Source organism: Hemitrygon akajei, chromosome 17, assembly GCF_048418815.1.
Source record: "Hemitrygon akajei chromosome 17, sHemAka1.3, whole genome shotgun sequence".
NCBI lineage: Eukaryota > Metazoa > Chordata > Chondrichthyes > Myliobatiformes > Dasyatidae > Hemitrygon > Hemitrygon akajei.
In genome coordinates, this window is record NC_133140.1 from 67,743,088 (window position 1) to 67,766,802 (window position 23,715).

At 42.8% G+C, this 23,715-nt stretch overlaps 1 protein-coding gene across 2 annotated transcripts in view; it reads right to left on the bottom strand.

Annotated features, from left to right (window-relative positions):
• The window catches only part of meak7 (MTOR associated protein, eak-7 homolog), a 112,721-nt gene that overhangs the window by 37,669 nt on the left and 51,337 nt on the right, over positions 1–23,715 (bottom strand). For both annotated transcript variants that reach the window (XM_073070332.1, XM_073070331.1), the window contains exons 2-4: positions 14,205–14,331; positions 4,707–4,863; positions 708–962 (exon numbers count right to left, since the gene is read on the bottom strand). In XM_073070332.1, the coding sequence (XP_072926433.1) occupies positions 708–878 (171 nt within the window). In that variant the 5' untranslated portion in view covers positions 879–962; positions 4,707–4,863; positions 14,205–14,331. The remainder of the gene's footprint in view (positions 1–707; positions 963–4,706; positions 4,864–14,204; positions 14,332–23,715) is intronic.

Sequence of the window (23,715 nt, forward strand, 5' to 3'; positions counted from 1 at the left end):
CCCTTCTTCTTCTATTCCCCACTCTGGCCTCTTACATCTTCTCACCTGTCTATCATTTCCCCCGGGTCCCTTCCACCTTCCCATTCTCATACGGTCCACTCTCCTCTCCACCCTTTACTTTCCAATCCACCTGGCTTCACAGATCACCTTCTAGCCTGTCCTCCTGCCCCTTCCTCCCACCTCATTGTTCTGGTGAATTCCCCCTTTCTTTACAGTCCTGAAGGGTCTTGGCCCAAAACGTCAACTGTTTTTTCATTTCCATTGATGTTGCCTGACCTACTGAGTTCCTCCAGCATTTTGAGAGTCAATATTTTTTGACTACTAATTTACTTCTTATATTTACTTACTTTTGTAATAGATAGTTTTTTACTATTATGTATTGCAATGTACTGCTCCTGTAAAACAACAAATTCCATGATGTATTCCAGTGTTATTAAACCTGATTCTGAACTCAACCTTCTCCTCAATCCCTCCACTGGCTGATCTACGGCTCTGATTCCCGAACTTTACATTGCCTGCTTGCTTCCATTGCATTTCAAGTATGCTAGGACAGAAAGGCAGAAGTGCATTTATGCTTTGTGAACAAATACAGATATAATGCAACTTACGTTTTGGACGATTTTCAAGTAATATCTTTGAAAATTCAGCAGAATCTCAGGATCAATTTACTCTCATTGTTTACCATTTTGGTTCATCTGGACATTTACCTCTAACATGCTGAGTGTAAGCTGCTGCTTGGGAGCTTTTCCGCCCTTTGTTTCTTCAGTGGTATTGGATCCAGACATAATGTCAAAAATATCACCCAGATACGTCCGTTCTTCAGCTGAAAATTGACTTTGCCAGACTTCCTGCAGAGACTGACTCTCGGAATTGCCCATCTTTCTTCACAGGTATCCGCCAGGTCTCCACAAACTATAAACTGCAGTCAAAAAAGGATGAGCCTCTCCATTTTCTGAGCCGCCCTGCATGCAGAGTGTAAAGTGAATCAATCCCTTGCAAGCAAAGACAGATCAATAGTTGTTGCTAATTTTTTTTACCCATGAAACAATTTATCCTGAGGTGCAAAATAGATTAGTACACTATTTCAGAATTGTACAATGCACATGAAGGAAGGGGTACATAAAAAGATTGCAAATAAAAAAAGGTCTGAATATAGCTTTTCATATCCAGATGCCAGACAATCCTTAGTTTGAGTACTAATGTAAAATTTTATTTTTCACGGAAAGTCTTGCATCCATGCCTCCCAAATCTGTCAGGATATTGCAAAGCGAGTATTCACAATGATGTGTTCCTGAAATGTAATTGTAATGTAGGAAATCTAATGATCAATCTGGTATGCAGCAAGTTCCCAGAAACAACAGTGAGATAATGACCAAATAATCAATATCAGCGATATTGGAACAGCTTCTTCCCCTCTGCCATCTGACTTCAGAGTGGACATTGAAACTCACTACATTTATTTCTGATTTTATTTTTTGCACTACTTATTTTAATTTAATTATTGAAAAGACTTAATCTGTTTTTTCCTCTACAGTTATTTGTCATGTATTTCATTATACTGCTGTCACGAGTTAATAAATTTCACGACATATGCAAGTGATATTAAACCTGAGCAACAAACACAAAATGCTGGAGGAACTCAGCAGGCCAGGCAGCAACTATAGAAAAGAGTACAGTTGACGTTTCGGGCAGAGACCCTTCATCATGAATCCTGATGAAACATCGACTGTTTACTCTTTTTCATAGATGCTGCCAAGTCTATGGAGTTCCTCCAGCATTTTGTGTGTGTTGCTTGGATTTCCAGTCTCTGCAGATTTTCTCATGTTTGATACTAAACTGGATTCTGATTCTGATATCACATCTGTCGTGTATAAATTACTGGAAGGTATTCAAAAGGGGCAGGGTAAGGCCATACGACATGAGAGCAGAATTAGGCCATTCAGCCCATCAAGTCTGCTCCACCAATCCATCATGGCTGATCCACTCAACCCCAAACACCTGCCTTCTCGCCATATCCTTTGATGCCCTAACCAATCAGAAAACTATCAACTTCTGCCTTAAATATTTGCCTGGACTTGGCTTCCACCGCATTCTGTGGCACAGCATTTCACAGACTTTCTACTCTCTGATTTAAAAAATTCCTCCTTACCTCTGTTCTAAAGGGTCACCCCTGTCGTTCTGGATACCCCGACGTTAGGAAACATCCTCTCCACATCCACCCAATCTAGTCCTTTCAATATTTGATAGGCTTCAATGAGATCCCACCCACCCCTCTTCATTTTTCTAAATTCTAGTGAATACAGGCCCAAAGCTGCCAAACATTCCTCATATGTTAACCCTTTTGTTCCCAGAATCATCCTCATGAATTTCCTCTGGACTCTCTCCAATGACAATACATCCTTTCTGAGATATTGGGCCCAAAATTATTGACAATACTTTAAACGCAGCCTGACTAGTGTCTTATAAAAGCTCAGCATTATCCCCTTGCTCTTATATTCTTTTCCCCTTGAAATAAATGCCAACATTGCATTTGCCTTCTTTACCAAAGGCTCAACCAGTAAATTAACTTTCTGGGAGTCTTGCACAAGGATCTCTGCATCTCTGACATTTGAAACTTCTCCCCATTTCGATAATGGTCCACACTATTGTTCCTTTTACCAAAGTACATTACACAAGTATAGATAGACAGCACCTTATTACAGACATCAATGTGGGTTTATGCATAGCAGGTCATCTCTAACCAATCTTAAGAGTTTTTCCAAGAAGGTTGATGAAGGAAAGGCAGTGCAAATTGTCCACATAAATTTTAGCAAGGTTTTTTACAAAGTCCCGTATGGGAGGCAAGTCCAGAAGGTTAAATTGCTTGGCAACCAGAATGAAGTAGTCAATTTCATTCAATGGTGGACTGGCGAGAGAAGCAAGAGAGTGGTAGTACATGGTTGCCTCTCTGGCTGGAGGTCTGTGACTAGTGGCGTGCAACAGGAATCAGAGTTAGGTCTGTTGTTGTTTTTCATCTATATTAATGATTTGAATGATAATGTGGTAAACTGTACCAGCAAATTTGTGGATGACACCAATATTGGGGTCTATCAAAGTTTTCAGAATAATCTACAGCTGGGAAAAATGGCTTGAAAAATGGCGGATGGAATTTAATGCAGACAAGCGTGAGGTGTTGCACTTTGTGAGGACAAACCATGTTAAGAACTACACAATGAACAGTAAGGAACTGAGATGTGTGGTTGAACCTTTCCCTCCTACATAGCCCTCCATTTTTCTATCATCCATGTGCTTATCTATGAATCATTTAAAAGTTTCTCAAGTATCTGCCATCTCTGGTAGGGCGTTTTTCCCTTCAGACTGAGTGAGGCTAGAACTAAAGCTCATAGGTTCAGGGGAACTAATCTGAGGAGGAACTACTCAATCAGAGGATGGTCTGTGTGTGGAACGAGCTGCCAGTGGAAGCGATGCAGGTTCATTTATAACATTTAAGAGCAAGTTGGATAAGTACATAGATGAGGGAGGTATGCAGGGCTTTGGTCGAGATGCAAGCAGATGGGCACACGTGGACTAGATGAGCTGAAAGACCCATGATAGACAGACATGGAGTAGATGAGCTGAAAGGCCCATTTTTGTCCTGTAGTGCTCTAAGCCTCTATCATCAAAAAAAAAATCAAATTTAAGGGGTAAATACTGTCCAGGATGCAATAAATAATACCTGTCCTCCATCCCCCAAAAATAGGCTCACACAAACGTTTTATCTCAAAGTTACAGAGGAGACAGGCTCTTAGTTTAAATCTCAGCCAGAGGACAGAACTTTTGAGAAGCCACCTTCTGCTCTGTGCTCGACGGCTGAACAACACTGCTGTGCTCAAGTACCTGGTGAAAGATTTGAAACTAGAACTTGCTGATTCAGAAGCAAAGGTACTATCAGCATGGGCATCTCTGACTGAACCTCTGGAATTACCCAGACCACTCTAAGAACACCAAAAATAGTAGTTCGTTTTCTTATAGCACCCTTAAGATATTCCAAAGAGCCAAATACTTCCAGAAATTAGATATCATCGCTTTGTAGATAATTACTATGGTCCATTACTGTTCATCTGAGCCCTAAGAAATGCCACAACGGCTTATTAAACTGTTTCCTGACATTTGGTCTTGTCAGAACAGTAGCGTGGTTCAGTTTCAAATTAAAGGAAACTGGTGTGTGATCTTTTTTACCCTCCAAAAGTGGGTTGCAAACTTATTCAGATCTTCAACAACATAGCCTACCTTAATGCAAAATTTCAAGCTTTGATCTCAGGGCCAAGGCAAAGGTAAGACTGAATCCATAACTTCCCGGCTCTGAGACCATGGTAACGACCACTGAATGTGCTCACAGTCAGCTCCCAACAATACAGAAGAGCTAAGGTTTGTCCCACCCTGAGCCATCTTCCAAACGTCAAATGTTTGTGGTCATACATACTTAAATATAATGCTTTATTTCACTGAAGTTAATTCTTGACAATATTAGCAGGTAACTATTCGAGAATAATTATCAAGAAAACAGAGACCAGAGAAATTTGTTTGAATACCAAACATTTGCTATTTTCAGATTAGACAAAATGCTCTATTTGCTAGAAACTATAAACAAACACAGTCATTCCTATAGCTTTACAGGAAGCCAGACAAGATCAGGACAGAAAACAGAAAAATTTAAGGCTCCTTACCTGACATTAGAACTTTTCAATTAGTTCCCAGATTCTGACTGATCTTCAGTGCATTTTGCCATTGTGTTCTGCTTTTGATTTAGTAGTTCATATTCCTTTATAGTTCTGATTTTTATTTTCAGCAAGGCGAAGCCATCAAAAGATAAAGGAATAGTGCCTTGATAATGGGCAGAAAAGACAGCAATCACATCAAATATCTCGTTGTTAGAATGGCAATTACAACAAGTGTCAATCTACTGTGACATTCAATAGCATTACTGTTACTCCAGAAACAATTATCTGAACAGATCAGAGATTGGGTTCAGAGATTCAGCTCCTAATAGTCCGAAGCCTGATTACCAGTGTGATAGAATACTCCCCATTTACCTGGTGATGCTCATGAAGAGGCCGCTAATAGGTATCCCATCTACCATCCTAGTCTTTCATTACCTCTACCAGTATGTCTTTTTTCTGTAACTTCTGTGAAATAAACTGCAGTTACTTACCCAAGCTACTTTGACAGCATCTCCCAAACATTCAATCTCTGCCATTTAGGACAGGGGCAGTGGGCATTTGGCAACACCACCTGCACACACCACCCAAAGTCAGAAATGTATTCTTCACTGCCGCTGGGTTGTGTTCCAGACAATATTGTAAGTGACCTTCACGACAAGTAACAGCAGGCATTCGAGAAGGTGGATCACCACCAACTTTTCACTGTACTGTTAAGACTGGCAATAAATACTGGCCTTGACAATTAAAACTCACACCCTGAGAAAACTTTCAAAGAGTGGAGTTTCCACACATCCAAATCTTAACATGCAGATTTAAAAGTTGTGACCTGCATTATCCCTTTTTAAGCTGTTTTGCTAGAATTAAATAAAATCATAAAAGTAATTATTTCATTCTTTTTACACCGATTTACTAGATATTGGTGACACTGGCAAGGCCAGTACTTTTCATCTCTTCATAGATCGAAGTAGATCTTATACAAGGTTAAAAGGCCGACACAATGCTCTAATGTTCTATGCTCTAGAAAGAAAAAAAAACAGGGAGCCTAGATTTAAAACTAGAATGTCTGGCTTAAAAGGATAAGCATCAGAAAACTTGGAAAAGACCGGAGGAAGAAATATTTTTCACCCAGAGAATGGTTAGTATCTGGAAGGTAATATGGTGGAGGCAGAGACTCAATCAATGTGTAACAAGATCTGGGCAATCACTTGAAATATTACCAAGGCACAGAAGGCTAAAGACCAACTGCTGGAAAGTGAGATTAGTGAAGATGGGTACTGGATGGTTGGTATGGACATGGCAAGGCCCACTTCTGGGATGTGTAACTATATGACTCAACATTTTAAAGTAACAATCAGCTGCTAGATTCAAGTATCCAGTCTGGGAAGGAACAGTCCCCATCTTCACATAGTCGTCCCCTTTCCTTTCAGCTTGAGATACATGACCTTCCTCCTTCTGCAACAGTAAGAGACCTTTAATGAGGTGTTCTTCACACTGCAAATCAGATTCCTTAGAGCCTCTTCAATCACAACCTTGGAAGTTAACTACTGTTTTCAAAGATACCCCTTCATTGAAAATACCCTGTCTACTCTTTAGATCACAATCAGTAGATTGTGGAACATTGTTGCCATAGGAACCCAAAACCTAAAGCCTGGATGCTAACAACGGTGGCTGTGATTTTCCAGCATTTATTGAAATTGGCAGTGCCATTGATTACCAGCAGGGGAAAAATAATATGGCATGCTGGCTCTTTATGTTGTTAAACAGTGTGCCTGAAGCAACAATTAGAGGTCACCTTGGGTGTAAAATTACAATGTGACAGAAAGCCTATCTGTTCAAAACCAATCGAAACCTGGCCTGAACCTTGCAACTTAGTCTTTTCCAAACCCAACTATTACTATTATTGTAACAATTTCTAACATGTTATTCATGTACAATAATAGAAAGCTAATCACCCTGACTGTGATAAAGTACTGAGCTGATCAGGCAAGGTATTACTTGAACATCTTTCAGAATATATACTGATGCAATCCAGTTACTGTGTAATTCAGCTGTCAAGCTCTAATAATAATTGGTCAAAACTAAAATTACAAACCGGTGCTATCTCCACAGATCCTGCCGACTTGATGACTGTTCCATTGCTTCTTACATTAAACAATTATCTGTTTCAAATGAGATTTTAAGTGCATTTTAATTTTTATTTTACGAAGTATTGAAGGTAACAACTGTCAGATTGAAGTACGTAGTAACTGGTCTCAAATGCTTTCCCACTCGTGAGTAAAGTGAACGATAAAATTATAGACTTTGACAACATCCTTTCTGTAGTAGAGGCATGGGCAAGATAAGCCTGTTCTGATACAGCATTCAACAAGACTTCAAAGGTTCTTGTCTTCAGAGAGCCAGACAAATCTAAACCAGCTAATCACCACTCATTTAGTTCACTCTCCACCAAAACAACAGGAGGTATCATTAACAGAGCTTTTCAACACCTGCTTATCAACCAGGTGTTTTTTTGCTTTTCTCATTTTGGCTTCCGTAGGGGTCATGCCTCCAAACTTTTATCCAAACGAGGATAAAACAGCCGAAATACGAGGGAGGTGGAAATGACCTAATTTACTCTCAGCTCCATATTTGACCATACATAGATCAAGATGTCATAGTAAAACGCAATGCATATTATCAACAGAATCCTGAAATCTGTACCAATTCACTAACTATCAATACTGGCCAACATTCCTTTCCCCAGACATTAACTGGATAACATAACTACAAAGAGACAGTTGTTCCCCACCCCCCTCCAGAAACAACCCTTCACACCAATAGGCCCTCAGATAAGTTTTTTTACTTCAGCCTTTGATATCTCATAAGTATTCCAGACCCCTCTCGACACAAATATGCAGTGACTTTGAGGAAAGTGTGGGAAGAAACCATCAAAGTAAACAGCTAGTTTCCAATCCAGTTATGAAGATATTTATTTTTCATTTATCTATTGAGATTCAGCAGAGAATAGGCCCTTCCAGCCCCTCGAGCCACACTGTCCAACAATCCCCAAATTTAATCCGAGCCTAATCACATAATTGATTCCCCAATGACCAACTAACCTATCAATGTCTTTGGACTGTGGGAGGAAACTGGAGAACTGGAGGAGACAGTCAAGGGGAGAACATACAGGTGGGAATTGAACCAGGCTCGCCTGTTTTGTAAGGCATTATGCTAACCACTACACTGCCATGCCAATTCATTGATATTGATTTAGTGCCTTGTAAAATACATACAGACTCTTATCCAGATGTTAACAGGTCATAGTTTCTTCAGCTACTTATTAACACAGAAGACGTGAAGTTTTTCACAGAAAGCGAGCCCAGCAGACCTGGTTAAACAATGCACCCAAGACTAACTCAACAGTGGCATGAGAAACTACAGAAGCAGGAATCAGAGATAAACTGCTGGAAGAACTCAGCGGGTGAAACTACCTTTGTAGAAACAAAGGGGTAGCTGACATTTCATGTTCCGACCCCGATTGCAGATTTAACTGGTTAAACACCTTCTAAATGTACATAGAACATAGAATAGTACAGGCACATTACAGGCCCTTCGGCCCACAATGTTGTGCCGACCCTCAAACCCTGTCTCACATATAACCCCCCCCCCCACCTTAAATTCCTCCATATACCTGTCTAGTAGTCTCTTAAACTTCACTAGCGTGTCTGCCTCCACCACTGACTCAGGCAGTGCATTCCACGCACCAACCACTCTCTGAGCGAAAAACCTTCCTCTAAAATCCCCCTTGAACTTCCCTCCCCTTACCTTAAAGCCATGTCCTCTTGTACTGAGCAGTGGTGCCCTGGGGAAGAGGCGCTGGCTGTCCACTCTATCTATTCCTCTTAATATCTTGTACACCTCTATCATGTCTCCTCTCATCCTCCTTCTTTCCAAAGAGTAAAACCCTAGCTCCCTTAATCTCTGTTCATAATCCATTCTCTCTAAACCAGGCAGCATCCTGGTAAATCTCCTCTGTACCCTTTCCAATGCTTCCACATCCTTCCTATAGTGAGGTGACCAGAACTGGACACAGTACTCCAAGTGTGGCCTAACTAGTGTTTTATAGAGCTGCATCATTACATCGCGTCTCTTAAACTCTATCCCTCGACTTATGAAAGCTAATACCCCATAAGCTTTCTTAACTACCCTATCTACCTGTGAGGCAACTTTCAGGGATCTGTGGACATGTACCCGCAGATCCCTCTGTTCCTCCACCCTACCAAGTATCCTGCCATTTACTTTGTACTCTTCCTTGGAGTTTGTCCTTCCAAAGTGTACCACCTCACACTTCTCCGGGTTGAACTCCGTCTGCCACTGCTCAGCCCACTTCTGCATCCTATTAATGTCTCTCTGCAATCTTCAACAATCCTCTACACTATCTACAACACCATCAACCTTTGTGTCATCTGCAAACTTGCCAGCCCACCCTTCTACCCCCACATCCAGGTCGTTAATAAAAATCACGAAAAATAGAGGTCCCAGAACAGATCCTTGTGGGACACCACTAGTCACAACCCTCCAATCTGAATGTACTTCCTCCACCACAACCCTCTGCCTTCTGCAGGCAAGCCAATTCTGAATCCACCTGGCCAAACTTCCCAGGATCCCATGCCTTCTGACTTTCTGAATAAGCCTACCATGTGGAACCTTGTCAAAGGCCTTACTAAAATCCATGTAGATCACATCCACTGCACTACCCTCATCTATATGCCTGGTCACCTCCTCAAAGAACTCTATCAGGCTTGTTAGGCACGATCTGCCCTTCATAAAGCCATGCTGACTGTCCCTGATCAGACCATAATTCTCTAAATGCCCATAGATCCTATCTCTAAGAATCTTTTCCAACAGCTTTCCCACCACAGACGTAAGGCTCACTGGTCTGTAATTACCCGGACTATCCCTACTAGCTTTTTTGAACAAGGGGACAACATTCGCCTCCCTCCAATCCTCCGGTACCATTCCTGTGGACAACGAGGACATAAAGATCCTAGACAGAGGCTCAGCAATCTCTTCCCTCGCCTCGTGGAGCAGACTGGGGAATATTCCGTCAGGCCCCGGGGACTTATTCGTCCTAATGTATCTTAACAACTCCAACACCTCCTCTCCCTTAATATCAACATGCTCCAGAACATCAACCTCACTCATATTGTCCTCACCGTCATCAAGTTCCCTCTCATTGGTGAATACCGAAGAGAAGTATTCATTGAGGACCTCGCTCACTTTCACAGCCTCCAGGTACATCTTCCCACTTTTATCTCTAATCGGTCCTACCTTTACTCCTGTCATCCTTTTGTTCTTCACATAACTGAAGAATGCCTTGGGGTGTTCCTTTGCCCTACTCGCCAAGGTCTTCTCAACACCCCTTCTTGCTCTTCTCAGCCCCTTCTTAAGCTCCTTTCTTGCTACCCTATATTCCTCAATAGACCCATCTGATCCTTGCTTCCTAAACCTCATGTATGCTGCCTTCTTCCACCTGACTAGATTTTCCACTTCACTTGTCACCCATGGTTCCTTCACCCTACCATTCTTTATCTTCCTCACTGGGAGAAATTTATCCCTAACATCCTGCAAGATATCCCTAAACATCAACCACATGTCCATAGTACATTTCCCTGCAAAAACATCATCCCAATTCACACTCGCAAGTTGTAGCCTTATAGCCTCATAATTTGCCCTTCCCCAATTAAAAATTTTCCTGTCCTCTCTGATTCTATCCTTTTCCATGATAATGCTAAAGGTCAGGGAGCGGTGATCACTGTCCCCCAGATGCTCACCCACTGACAGATCTGTGATCTGACCCGGTTCATTACCTAATACTAGATATAGTATGGCATTCCCCCTAGTTGGTCTGTCAACATACTGTGACAGGAATCCATCCTGGACACACTTAACAAATTCTGCCCCATCTAAACCTTTAGAACTAATCAAGTGCCAATCAATATTAGGGAAGTTAAAGTCACCCATGATAACAACCCTGTTATTTTTGCACCTTTCCAAAATCTGCCTCCCAATCTGCTCCTCGGTATCTCTGCTGCTACCAGGGGGTCTATAGAATACCCCCAGTAGAGTAATTGCTCCCTTCCTGTTCCTGACTTCCACCCATACTGACTCAAAAGAGGATCCTGCTACATTACCCACCCTTTCTGCAGCTGTAATAGTATCCCTGACCAGTAATGCCACCCCTCCTCCCCTTCCCCACCCCCCTATCCTGAAATCCAGGAATATTGAGAATCCATTCCTGCCCTGGTGCCAGCCAAGTCTCCGTAATGGCCACTACATCATAATTCCATGTATGTATCCAAGCTCTCAGTTCATCACCTTTGTCCCTGATGCTTCTTGCATTAAAGTACACACACTTTAGCCCTTCTACCTTACTACCTTTATACCCTTTATTCTGCTGCTCTTTCCTCAAAGCCTCTCTATATGTTAGATCTGGCTTTACTCCATGCACTTCTTTCACTGCTCTATCACTCCGGGTCCCATCCCCCCTTGCAAATTAGTTTAAACCCTCCCGAACCATGCTAGCAAACCTACCTGCAAGGATATTGCGCCCCCTCAAGTTCAGGTGCAACCCATCCAATCTGTACAGGTCCCACCTTCCCCAGAAGAGATCCCAATGGTCCAAAAATCTAAAACCCTGCCCCCTGCACCAACTCCTCAGCCACTCATTCAACTGCCATCTCCTTCAATTCTTACCATCACTATCACATAGTACTAGCAGCAATCCTGAGAACGCCACCCTTGAGGTCCTGTTCTTCAGCCTTCTGCCTAGTTCCCGAAACTCACACTTCAGGACTTCATCCTTCTTCCTGCCTATGTCGTTGGTCCCAACATGTATCACGACTTCTGGTTGTTTTCCCTCTCGTACCAGGATGTCATGCACCCGGTTTCCTTCTCACGTCCACAAAATCTCCTGTCTGCTCCCCTGACTATAGAGTCTCCAATGACGACAGCTCTCCTCTTCTCCGTCCCATCCTTCTGCACCACAGGGTCAGACTCAGTGCCAGAGGCCCTGCCACCGTGGCTCACACCTGGTCGGTCGTCCTCACCAACAGCATCCAGGACGGTAAACTTATTATTCAGGGGAATGGCTACAGGGGTGCTCTGCACTACCTGTGTACTCTCCTTCGCTTTCCCCCCTCGGACTGTCACCCAATGACCTGCTTCCAGCAGCCAAGGTGTGACTACCTCCTTGTAGCTCTCATCTGTGACTGCCTCATTCTCCCTTATGAGTCAAAAGTCATCCAGCTGCTGCTCCAGATTCCTCACTCGGTCTTCCAGATCGCCCAGCTACATGCACTTCTGGCAGATGTGACTCTGCGGGAGAGGGGAGTTCCCCCAAGACTGCCACATCTCACAGGAGAGGCACATCACCGTCTCAGGAGGCATTGTAAAGACTAACTGGGAACAAGCTCGTCCTCCACCTCTTCTCGTCAAAGCCTCAAATCTCCACTCCTTCACTGGCCCACTCACTCACAGGCCGCTTTCCACTTACAATTGTTGCTTCAAGCAGCTATGCCGAGCAATTAAATCTGTAATGTAATTGCACTATTTAATAAAGATAGAACTTGTGGTGAACTACAGTCCGCTGGCCCAAAGAGTCTATTATAAATACTATGATAACAGGATACTCAGGAATATTATTGGAAATAGACAAAGAGAACATGGATTATGAAAGGGAAATTCAGTTTGACTAATCAGCCATAGCTTTTTGCAAATGTAACTGAGAGAATAAAGAAGGGACAACAACGAATGTGGAGCACCCACCTGGATTTTCATAAGAGGTTTTGATAAAGTCTCACATAAGAGTTTAGTGTGAAAAATTGGAAAAAGGTACAGAAAATATTCATAAGAATGTTTCTGGGGCTAGGGGGTTTAAGTTATGAGGAGAGGCTGGATAGGCTGGAAATGTTTTTCTCTGGAGCACAGGAAGGCTGAGGTACATGATATCATGAAGGGCATTGATTAGATGGATGGTCACAGTCCTTTTGCCAGAGCAGGGGAGTCTAAAGGTAGAGGACAAAGGGTTGTGGTGTGAGGGGAAAGAGGTAAAAATGGCCTAAAAGACAATTTTTCCCCCACAGAGGGTGGAGTGTATATGGAATGAACTACTAGAAGAAGCTGTAGAGGAAGGTACAATTACAATGTTTTAAAGGCACTTGGATGAGTACAAGGATTGAAAAAGTTTAGAAAAATATGGGCCAAATGGAGTTCCTGAGGGCCTACACAGACTGATGTTTTGGTAAATCTGAATCTAATTAAAGCACATGGGGTTGGGGGTAATATATTTGCAGAGGTTTTAAAACACTGGTTGACAGAAAGAAAACTGGAGTAAAAGGGTCTTCCGCAGGATGGTAAGTGAGGAGTCACAGTAACGCGGTAAATGCAAGGTACATCAATCATTTCAAAGTTCAAAGTAAATCTATTATCAGAGTACACGTGTCGCCATGTACAGCCCTCAGATTTGTTTTCTTGTGAGCGTACACAGTAAATCCAAGCAACACAATAGAATCAATGAAAGCGCAAACACGAGGAAATCTGCAGATGCTGGAAATTTAAGCAGCACACACAACACGCTGGTGGAAAGACTGCACCCGACAGGACAGTCATAAACCAATGTGCAAAGGACAACAAACTGTGTGTGTAAATACAAAAAGAAAAAAAATGCACACAAAATAACAATAAACAATGAACATCCAGAACATGACAGGAAGAGTCCTCGAAGGGTCGTGCATAGGTTGTGGGAACCGTTCAGCAATGGGGCAAGTGAAGTTATCCCCTCTGGTTCAAGAGCCTGTTGGTTGAGGAGTTCCTGAACCTGGGGGTGGGGGTCCTGACATTTCCTGTACCTTCTTCCTGATTGCAGCAGCCAGAAGAGTGGGCGGTGTTATGAAGAGTACAGATAGTGCAAATGCAAGCAGGCTTTCTCCACTGAGGTTGAGCGAGACCACAGGTCACGTGTTAAAGCTGTCAGCTGAAATGTTTAAGGGGAACATGAGGGGGATGTCCTTCACTCAGAGGGTGCTGAGAGTGTGGGGCTGGCTGCCAGCAGAAGTGGTGAATGGAGACTGGAGTCAACATTTAAGAGAAGTTTGGATAAGTACAAGGGTGGGAGGGGTATAGAGGACTATGGTCCAGGTCGATAGAAATAAGCAGAATAATAGTTCGGCTTGGCCTAGATGGACTGAAAGGCCTGATTCTGTGCTGTAGTTCTCTATGACTCCTATCGCTATCAGCTAACCTGAACACAGGCGGTGACACCGTTGGCTCAAGAACTGACGAGTGTTGTAAACTTTTGGTGGAACTCGGGTTTACGAACGGTAGATTATGCAGAAATAAGCAAACGTTTTATATTAATTTAAAAACTTGACAATGAAAGACGCATGCAATCAATGAAACTTCTCCACCAGGGTTAGACATTACTTACAACTTAGCGCTCCTTAAATGTACATTAAACACACTTACGGTGCCAGTACTTTAGCCTGCCCGTGTAATTCTTTAGGCAGTCAGTGGAAGCCCGGGGGTATCGTGAGGAACCATCGGTGACCGCCGCAGAACGCTGTTGGTTCCACAACCTGACAGCATCACGTCACTACGGAAATAAAACAAATTGACATCGACAGCGACCAATGCAACGGATGGAAAGCGTTACAATCCCATTGGAAATCAGGGACTTTCCGTCGGGAAGACTGGTAGTTCCGCTCAGCTCAGACACAAGAGCTGAGTGAGTTCATGTTACAGCGATAGGGATAGATTTTCACAAACATTTAGAGACGGTCTTTGCCCCGAGGTGTTCCAGTTGAGCCTGCACGTTGGATTTTTAGGGGGCCCTGGCACTGTACACCTGGTTAGAGAGCAGTTTAGTTCATATAACTGGTGCATTCCCACTGACGCCAGTGGTCTGGGAGAGGATTCCTGCCCCGCAACCTGTCAGTTTACCCCGGTAGCTGTGTGTTACAACACCCCGACCGCGTCTGTTACCGGGTTCTAGCGCTGCATATCCGGCATCGATTTCAAACGGCCGCCCGTTCTACAGCAGCTACGGCGAGAGGGGTGGGATATAATATTTTAAATAATTTTGTGCATGAAACAATTTCCTTAAAGTTTCACTTCGTCGTGATAGATCTTTGCTTGTTTCATGATCAGCATTCCGTTAAGCGGCATGTGTTCACTCCGACGCTGACGAATGCACAATCGAGATCTTAATTTTTCGCTTTAAGCAGTGTTTTTCTATTTTTCGTGAACTTCTGCTCGATACTTACGTGAGGTCATTCTCAGAACTGTATGTGATGCTTTGTAATCTTTTTTGAATTTGGGACATCGTGTCAGCGCTCAAAAAATAGGATTTCGGAGGTTTTCAGATTATTGAATTTCAGATAAGGAGTACGCAACCTGTCATGAGTAAAGGGCATGTTCCTGATAGACAATAGGTGCAGAAGTAGACCATTCGGCCCTTCGAGCCTGTTAGTGTTTCACTTTTACTGTTAGTGAAAGTTGATGGATGAACTGAGACACTGCCTTTTTAAGATGTCATTGATGTTTGGGGAAGTCTTGTGCAGACTAAGTCTGCAACATTTGATGTTGTGTATTTAATATTTGAGTAATTTTGTAAATATTTATTTGTTTAAATAATGCATTAAAATACATGAGTTGCATACGTCATAATGCTACCACGTGATAAGTGTGTGCCTCGTTCAAAGTAAGGAACAAAGTCCGGAGCATAAGGCTCCCATGTCTTCCTTTGAATTAGTTTAATGTTTTGAAGTCACAAAACATAACAGTAGCAACGAGGTGTTTTTGAAACAAACATAATACAACAACCAATCTTTTGAAGTACAGCAAAACATTCGAGTTTTAAAAGTGCTCAGTGAGAAATGTCAAGTAAAAAAACAATGCGGTAAGTGTAGACAGCCGAGTTTAAAAACAGCAGCAAACAGAAGAATTCGGGGTTCATAAGCAGTGAGTAACGGGTGATAACAATCCCAAAAAATATCAGAAATGGCTGGCTACATTGTACTGTAACTGGCTCATGTATACTGAGCTAATTGAACAATATTTTGAAGCAAATGAAATAGCCAATAAGAAGCAAGTACCAATTCCTGCAGAATACTTTGGTAAGGCATATAGTTTGCTCCAAAGTTTCACTGTTCCAGCCAAGATGAGCTTTGCTGATGTCATGAAAGTAGTGCAGCAACATTTAGAACCAAAGCCATTGCTGAATACTTTACGATTCATATGCTGAATCAAAATGAAGGGGAGTATGTGGCTGAATTGAAGAGATTGTGTGAGCATCGTCAGTTCAGTAATCCTCTTAATGGTGCACTAGGAGATCACTTGGTGGAAATTTACAAGGAAGTATTCAAAAACAACTAACTGAAGCACAGCTTGTATTTAAAAAAGCAGTTGAAATAGCCATATCAATGGAAACAGCAGGCAGAGACACAATTGAGGTGTAGCCAGGAATGAAAGTGAGCATGAACAGAGTTGCAATGTCTAAACAGAAACCTGAACAAATTGCGTTACCATTATGGCAGGGGCACACAAACACCAGTCCAATGCAGGTGTAAAAGTGAAACTTGCAGAAAATGCAGCAAAGTGGGACTTATACTTTGAACAGCACCCAATCAGAGATCAGACGCCTGAGAAGACGCAGTTCACTCAGCTTCGGCGAATAAGTAGAAAACACAGCGACTCGCGGCAGTTTAGAGCTTTGAGCAGCACCCAATCGGCGAGTTCGGAATTGATTGGCAAGAACAAATTAAAGTAAGGCAGCAGCAAGTGAAGCGGTGGACAGAGTTAGAGTGGGGATTTTCCGGCCGAAGCCCCTTGAGACCGCAGCCCCACAGTTTGTTGTTCTTCCATCTTTATATTTGCTCAGTTAGAGCAGTAGGGATGCCAGACAAGATAGTGGAATGATCCTCTTGGAGGATGTGGGAAAGCAGGGAGACCTCCAGTGTCCCTGATGACTACATCTGCAAGAAATGCATCCAGCTTTACCTTGTAACACTCCACATTAAGGAGTTGGAGCTGGAACTGGATGAACTCCAGATCATTCAGGAGGCTGAGGGGGTGAGAGATAGGACACAGAGAGAGGTAGTTACACCCGAGGTGCAGGATAAAGCGAATTGGGAGACCGGGAGGGGAAGGGAGCTAAATAACTAGTACGGAGTACCCTTGTGGCCATTCCTCTCAACAACAGGTATAACACTTTGGATATTGTTTTGGGGTGGGGGGATGACCTAGTAGAGAAAACGTAACACTCAGGTCTCTGGCACTGAGTCTGACTGAGGTTCAGAAGGGAAGGGGAGAGAAGAGGTGAGCTGTGGTGATAGGAGATTCATTAAGGAACAGAAAGGAGCTTCTGTGGATGAAAACAAGATTTCCAGATGATATGTTGCCTCATGGGTGCCAGGTACCAAGACATCTCGGATCGAGTCCTCAGCATTCTTTAGTGGGGGGGTGAACAGCCAGAGGTGGTGGTCCATGTAGGTACCAGTGACATGGGTAGGAAGTATGATGAGGGACTGCAAAATGAGTTGAGGGAGTTAGGTGCTAAGTTAAAGGACAGGACCTCCAGGTTGTGATCTCCGAGTTGCTACCCATGTCACGTGCCAGTGAGGCCAGTTTAACACATGGCTAAGGAATTGGTATAGTATGAAGGGCATAAGATTTTTGAATCATTGGCTGTCTTCCAGGGAAGGTGGGACCTATACAGAAAGATGGTTTGCACCTGAACTGGAAGGGGACCAATACCCTAACAGGAAGGATTGCTACTGCTGCATGGTGGAGTTTAAACTAGAGTTGCAGAAGGCTGGGAATCATAGTGCCAGAACAGTTAGTGGAGAAGTTGTGGAGACAGATGTTGTTAAGGCCTCAGGAAAAGTCAAGAACCAGAGGTTGAGCATGGTGTGACTAATGTCCTGAGCTGAATGTATTTCAATGCAAGGAGTATCATAGGGAAGGCTGATGTGCTCAGAACATGGATCAACACCTGGAATTATGATATTGTAGCCATTAGTGAGACTTGGTCGCAGGAGGGGCAGGACTGGCAGCTCAGTATTCCAGGGTTCCATTGTTTTAGAAACAACAGAGCGGGAAGGATTGAAAGAAGAGCGGTGGTGTTACTAGTTAAGGAAAATGTCATGCCAGGTCTCAGTTAGGACAGACTGCAGATCTTGTCTAGTGAGGCATTATGGGTGTAACTGAAAAGTATGGCTATATCAATAGGCTACATCACAGACCATCCAACTGTCTGAGGGATTTGGAGGAACACATATAGAGAGAGATCACAGATTGTTGCAAGAAACATAATGTTGTTATAGTAGGTAATTTTAACTTTTCGCATATTGACTAGGACTCCCATTCTGTCAAAGTTGGTCAAATGTGTTCAGGAAAGTTTCCTTAATCAGTGCGTGGAAGTCCCAGTGAAAGAGTGGGCGACAGTTGATCTGCTGTTAGGGAATGAGATGGGGCTGGTGACAGAAGTTTCTGTAGGGGAACACTTTTGCATCTAGTCACCATAATGCCATTAGTTTCAAAGTAAATATGGAAAAAGATAGGTCTGGTACGTATGTTGAGATTCTAAATTGAAGAAAGGCCAATTTTGATAGTATCAGAAAGGATGTGGATTTGGACAGATTGTTTTCTAGCAAAAGTATGCTTGATAAGTGGGATTTAAGTGAAATAAGTGAAATTTTGAGTGTACAAATCTTGTATGTGCCTGGCAGAATAAAAGGTAAAGATAACAGGTACAGGGAAGCTTGATGTTCAAGAAATATTGAGGCCCTGGCCAAGGAAAAAAAGGTTTATAGCAGTTTTAGGCAGGTAGGAACAAATGGGGTGTTTATGGAGTATAAGAAGTGTAAGAGAACACTTCAGAAAGAAGATAGGATGGCTAAAAGAAGGCATGATGTTGCTATAGCAGACAAGGTGAAGGAGAATCCTTAGGGATTCTATAGACATGTTAAGAGGAAAAGGATTGCAAAGAACTAATTTGGTTCTCTGGAAGATCAGAATGCTAATTCATGTGTGGAACCAAAAGAATTGGGGGAGATCTTAAATATATATATATATATTGCAGCTCTATTTACTCAGGAGATGGACACAGAGTCTAGAGAAGTGAAGTAAAGCGGTATGAACTTCATGGACCCTGTACAGATTACAGAGGATGACGTGTTTGCTGTCCTGAGGCAATTAGGGTGAATAAATCCCTAGGGGCTGATAAAGTATTCCCTCGCACTCTTGCAGGGGAGGGGGGCAAGTGCAGAAATCGCTGGGGCCCTAGCAGAGATATTTAAATCACCCTTAGCAATAGGTGAGGTACCAGAAGACTGGAGGATAGCCAATGTTGTTCCACTGTTCAATAAAGGCTCTAATAATAAAGGAGGAAATTATAGGCCAGTGAGCCTGACATCATTAGTAAGAAAGTTATTGGAAGGTATTCTGAGGGACCGGATATCTAAGTATTTGGATGGATGAGGACTGATTAGGGGTAGTCAGCTTGGCTTTGTGCAGGTAGGTCACGTCTAACCAATCTTATAGAGTTTTTTCAAGGAAGTTACCAGGAAAGTTGATGAAGGCAAGGCAGTGGATGTTGTCTACATGGACTTTAGTAAGGCATTTGATAAGGTTCTACATGGGAGGTTGGTCAAGAAGGTTCGGCCGCTCGACATTCAAGATGAGATAGTAAATTGGTTGAGACATTGGCTTTGCGGGAGAAGCCAGAGTGTGATTGTAGATGGTTGACTCTCTGACTGGAGGCCTGTGACTAGTGTTGGCTCCGGTGTTGTTTGTCACCTATATCAGCAAATGGGATGTGGTTAACTGGAATGATGTTCACGACAGTGAAATACACCAACAAGCCACATATGGTAAAAGCAGCAGGACCAGCATTGTGGGGGCATGTTTGGCAAAGCCAACTACAACATAATTGCAGATCCATTTACCATTTGCATGCCATATCCCCTGCAAAAGAGTCAACTGGAAGTGAATTAAGGCAGTTACCAAATGATGTCACAAAGGTCTCCATGCTGAACACCATGAATAGTTGCCCAGCAGGGAATAAACAGGTGTTGGTGCCAACCTCTGTACTTCTGTTTAGAAAGCAAATTTGAGCAAAGAAGTACCATGCTTTTCAGATAAATCATGAGAGTGCAGTCATCAAGCTACAACAGTTTTTGTAGGCAACGTGTCTGAGGAAGCTTCTGATATGTTAATCAGGCAGTTATTTCTGAAATGAGGCTTCGTTTGAAGTAGGAAGAGAGTTCAAGGAGCTTCAGGAAAGTTGCAAGCATTCAGCTTTTGTGAGTAAAAAGGACTGGTGTCCACTCTGTGTGCATTAAGGCTATTGCTTTAAGTGAGAAACAAACAGATTCATGTAAAAGTAGATGCAAAAACTAAAGCATAGCTGGACGAATGGAAGGCCAAAAAGAACGGGATATATGAGCGGTATAAATAGGGTAAATGCAAGTAGGCTTTATTCACTGAGGTTGGGTGGGACTACAACCTGAGGTCATGGGTTAAGGGTGAAAGGTGAGGAGTTTAAGGGGAACATGAGGGGAAACTTCGTCACTCAAAGCGTCATGACAGTATGGAATGAGCTGCCAGTACAAGTGGTGCATGCGACTTTGATTTCAACCTTTAAGAGAAGTTTGGATACGTATATGGATATTAGGGGTATGGAGGGCTCTGGTCCCTGTGCGGGCTGATGGGAGTTTCTGTTCAGCTTAAATGGTTTTGGCATGGACTAGATGGACTGAAGGGCCTGTTTCTGTGCTGTACTTCTCTATGACTCTATAAAGGAGTCAATGGAAATATGAAAGCAGAGGATTAGTGAAATGATGTTGTGAATGCAGACACCAAGAGTAGAGATCAGATTGTCAAGGGAACTATAGAAGGATTAATAAGAGAATACTCTGGTGACCTAAATGTCCTACCCAAGATTAAGAAACCCATCCTAGAAAGAGGCAAAGAGCGGGAAAAACCAAGAAAAGGAGAAGAAAGTTGTCCAGAGGCTGCCTGAACTACCTTCAGCAGTCTCAGAGTCTAACCTCCATGGAAGGAAGACTCAGAACCTGAGATTGTTTTCACAGCCACAAGTCTCACCTGCCAAGCAGAATGATCTCCTTTGTCAGGAAAGATGTTATCCACAGGAGTAAGAAAGCCTCCACAGCAATTAAATCTTTAGGCCTAAATGGAACAATTTAAAATCTACTATGCTGTAGTTGTCTATATTATATAGAATGCTGTGTATATAGTTGTGATGCATTCTATATTGGATTTTACAGCTGAGCAGGGAGGAATGTTGTGTATTTAATATTTGAGTAATATTGTAAATATATTGTTTGGGTAAGCATTCTTTATTTGTTTGGACAGTTCATATGGGTTTAAGTAAAAATACGCGAATTGTATACCTTGCTCAAAGTTAGAGTCACATCTTGGACTCCTGTGTTTTCCTTTGAATCAGTTTAATGTTTTGAAGTCACAAAACATAACAGCAGCCTCTTTTGATCCTGTGCATTGGAGCCTCCTTATCAGGCTGTGATGCAACCAGTCAGAATGCTCTCCATCATACACCCGTAGACATTTGCAAGAGCCTTTGGTAACATACCAAGTCTCCTCAAACTCCTAACGAAGTATAGCTACTAGTGGTTGCCTTCATGATTGCATCAAAGTGTTGGGCCGTGACAGATCTTCTGAAATGTTGTCACCCAGGAGCTTAAAGATACTCACCCTTACCATCGCTAACCTCTTAAAGAGGACTGGTGTATGTTCTCCCAATTTCCCCTTCCTAAAGTGCACAATCAATTCCTTTGTCTTGTTGAGTGCAAGGTTGCCGTTGCAACACCACTCAATCAACTGATCCATCTCACAGCATCCCTTTCAGGACATCTTGCTGTGTTGGAAAACCAGTATGTTTCAGGCAGATTAAAGGCCGTCTTTCACCAAGTTGACAATCTTCCTGCAGCAGTTGAAGTCTGACTTTTGGGTTTCTCTGAAAACAGCCCATAGATCTGACACAGCTGCACAAGGAGAACCTTACATCCTTCTCCAGACCTTCTTCATAAATACACCGTCCACAAAAGGTTGGGTGATAGTCACCTTGCTAAAGCAATTGTCTCAAGAACTATCCCACTGTTATCAGACTCTGGAATGGATCTCTTAGATAGTGAGGTCAAGAATCCATCTTATATATCTTGTTATGATCTTGTACTTTATTATTTACCTGCACTGCACTTTTTCAATAGTTTTTACACTTTAGAAAGTGTAAAAAGTGAAGAGTATACTGACTAGTTGCATCACTTCCTGGTATAAAACCGCCAATGCCCTTGAATGGAAAAGCTGACAAAAAGCAGTGGATACAGCTCAGTCCTTCACAGATAAAGCCCCTCCCCACTACTGAGCACTTCTACAAGGAGTGGTGTTGCAGGAAAGCAGCATCCATCATCAAGGACCACCCCCCCCCCCCCCCCCGCACACCACCCCACCATCCAGGCCAGCTCTCTTCTCACTATTGCTGTCAGGAAAGAGGTAGAGGAACCTCACATCCCACTCCACCAGGCTCAGGTACAGTTATCACCCCTCGACCATCAGGCTCTTGAACCAGAGGCGATAACTTCACTTATCCTACCATTGATCCCACAACCCATGGACTCACTTTCAAAGACTCCTCAACTCATGTTCTTGATATTTATTATTATTATTATTTACTTTTTTATACTGTATTTGCACAGTTTGTTGTCCTTTTCACTTTAGTTGTTCGTCTTTGTTGTGTACAGTTTTATATTGATTCTATTGTGTTTCTTTGTATTTGCTGCAAAGGAAATGAATCTCAGGGTAGTATACAGTGACTTATATACGTTGCTAATAAGCTTACTTTGAACTTCGAACTTTATTCTGATTTGTTATTGTTTTTTCCTTATTCTAGCTCAACACACTGTGGAATGTTTTGATCTGTATAAACAGTGTGCAAGACGAGCTTTTCCCTGTATCTTGGTACATGTGACAACAATAAACTCATCTCAATAGCATGCATTGGAATAAGACTTTGGCCATACAGGGGGAGCCCCTCTTACTGCTAACCAAGCAAGGTCTGGGAGTTTGTTGGTGAGCTCTGGTGATAAGGCTGTCTAACAAATGGCTCAAGAAAACATCCCATTGAACCTGTACTTCTCACGCAGGCATTCCATGCTGACCACAGTCTGATTAGACTTGTTGTCAAGTGTACATTCCGGAAGGAGTTTTTTCCCCAAAGGACAGATAGTGAAAGAACTGAATGTAAAACTGCATAGCAAGGCCAGGCCCATCTTTCACACACCATGGCAGCAGGGATCTCAGTGAATTTGTGTACTTTGGTTCTACACATGGTGAACCAGCTATTCAGAGCCCCTTGGAAGCTGTGGATGGGATTAGGATGGGCCTCAGGTTTGATGCCCGATGCCAGGGCCAGCCAGTACGTGAGTGGGAAACCTATTCATTTGAGTCAAGTTGCTGTCCCGGCAAAAAACAGTCTTTGATCTGTTTAATGTGGCTTCCATGAATTATAATTATTTGTGAAGAATGTGGCATCTTTTACATTCTCAATATTTGAGTGTCATTTCAAACCTGTTAAAGGCGAGCGGGACCTCAGGATACCATGTGATTCTTCTACCCTGACCCCTCCCTCCCCCCACAAACTCACTGCTCCGAGCCCTCACTTGGTTACTGAGGGGCAGCCTGCACTCTAGGAAGTTTGCTCTTTCAATAAAATGGCATTAAGTTGAGGTGCACGTTGTTCACATAAGGTTGTTCAGTACATGTTGCATACAGTACTGGGGTTTTCAGAAGGCCTTTGACAAGGTGCCGCACATGAAGCTGCTTAGCAAGGTAGGGAAGATTCTAGCATGGATAGAGCATAGGCTGATTGGTAGGAGGTAAAGAGTGGGAATAAAGGGAGCCTTTTCTTGTTGGCTGCCGATGTTTACTGGTGTTCCGCAGG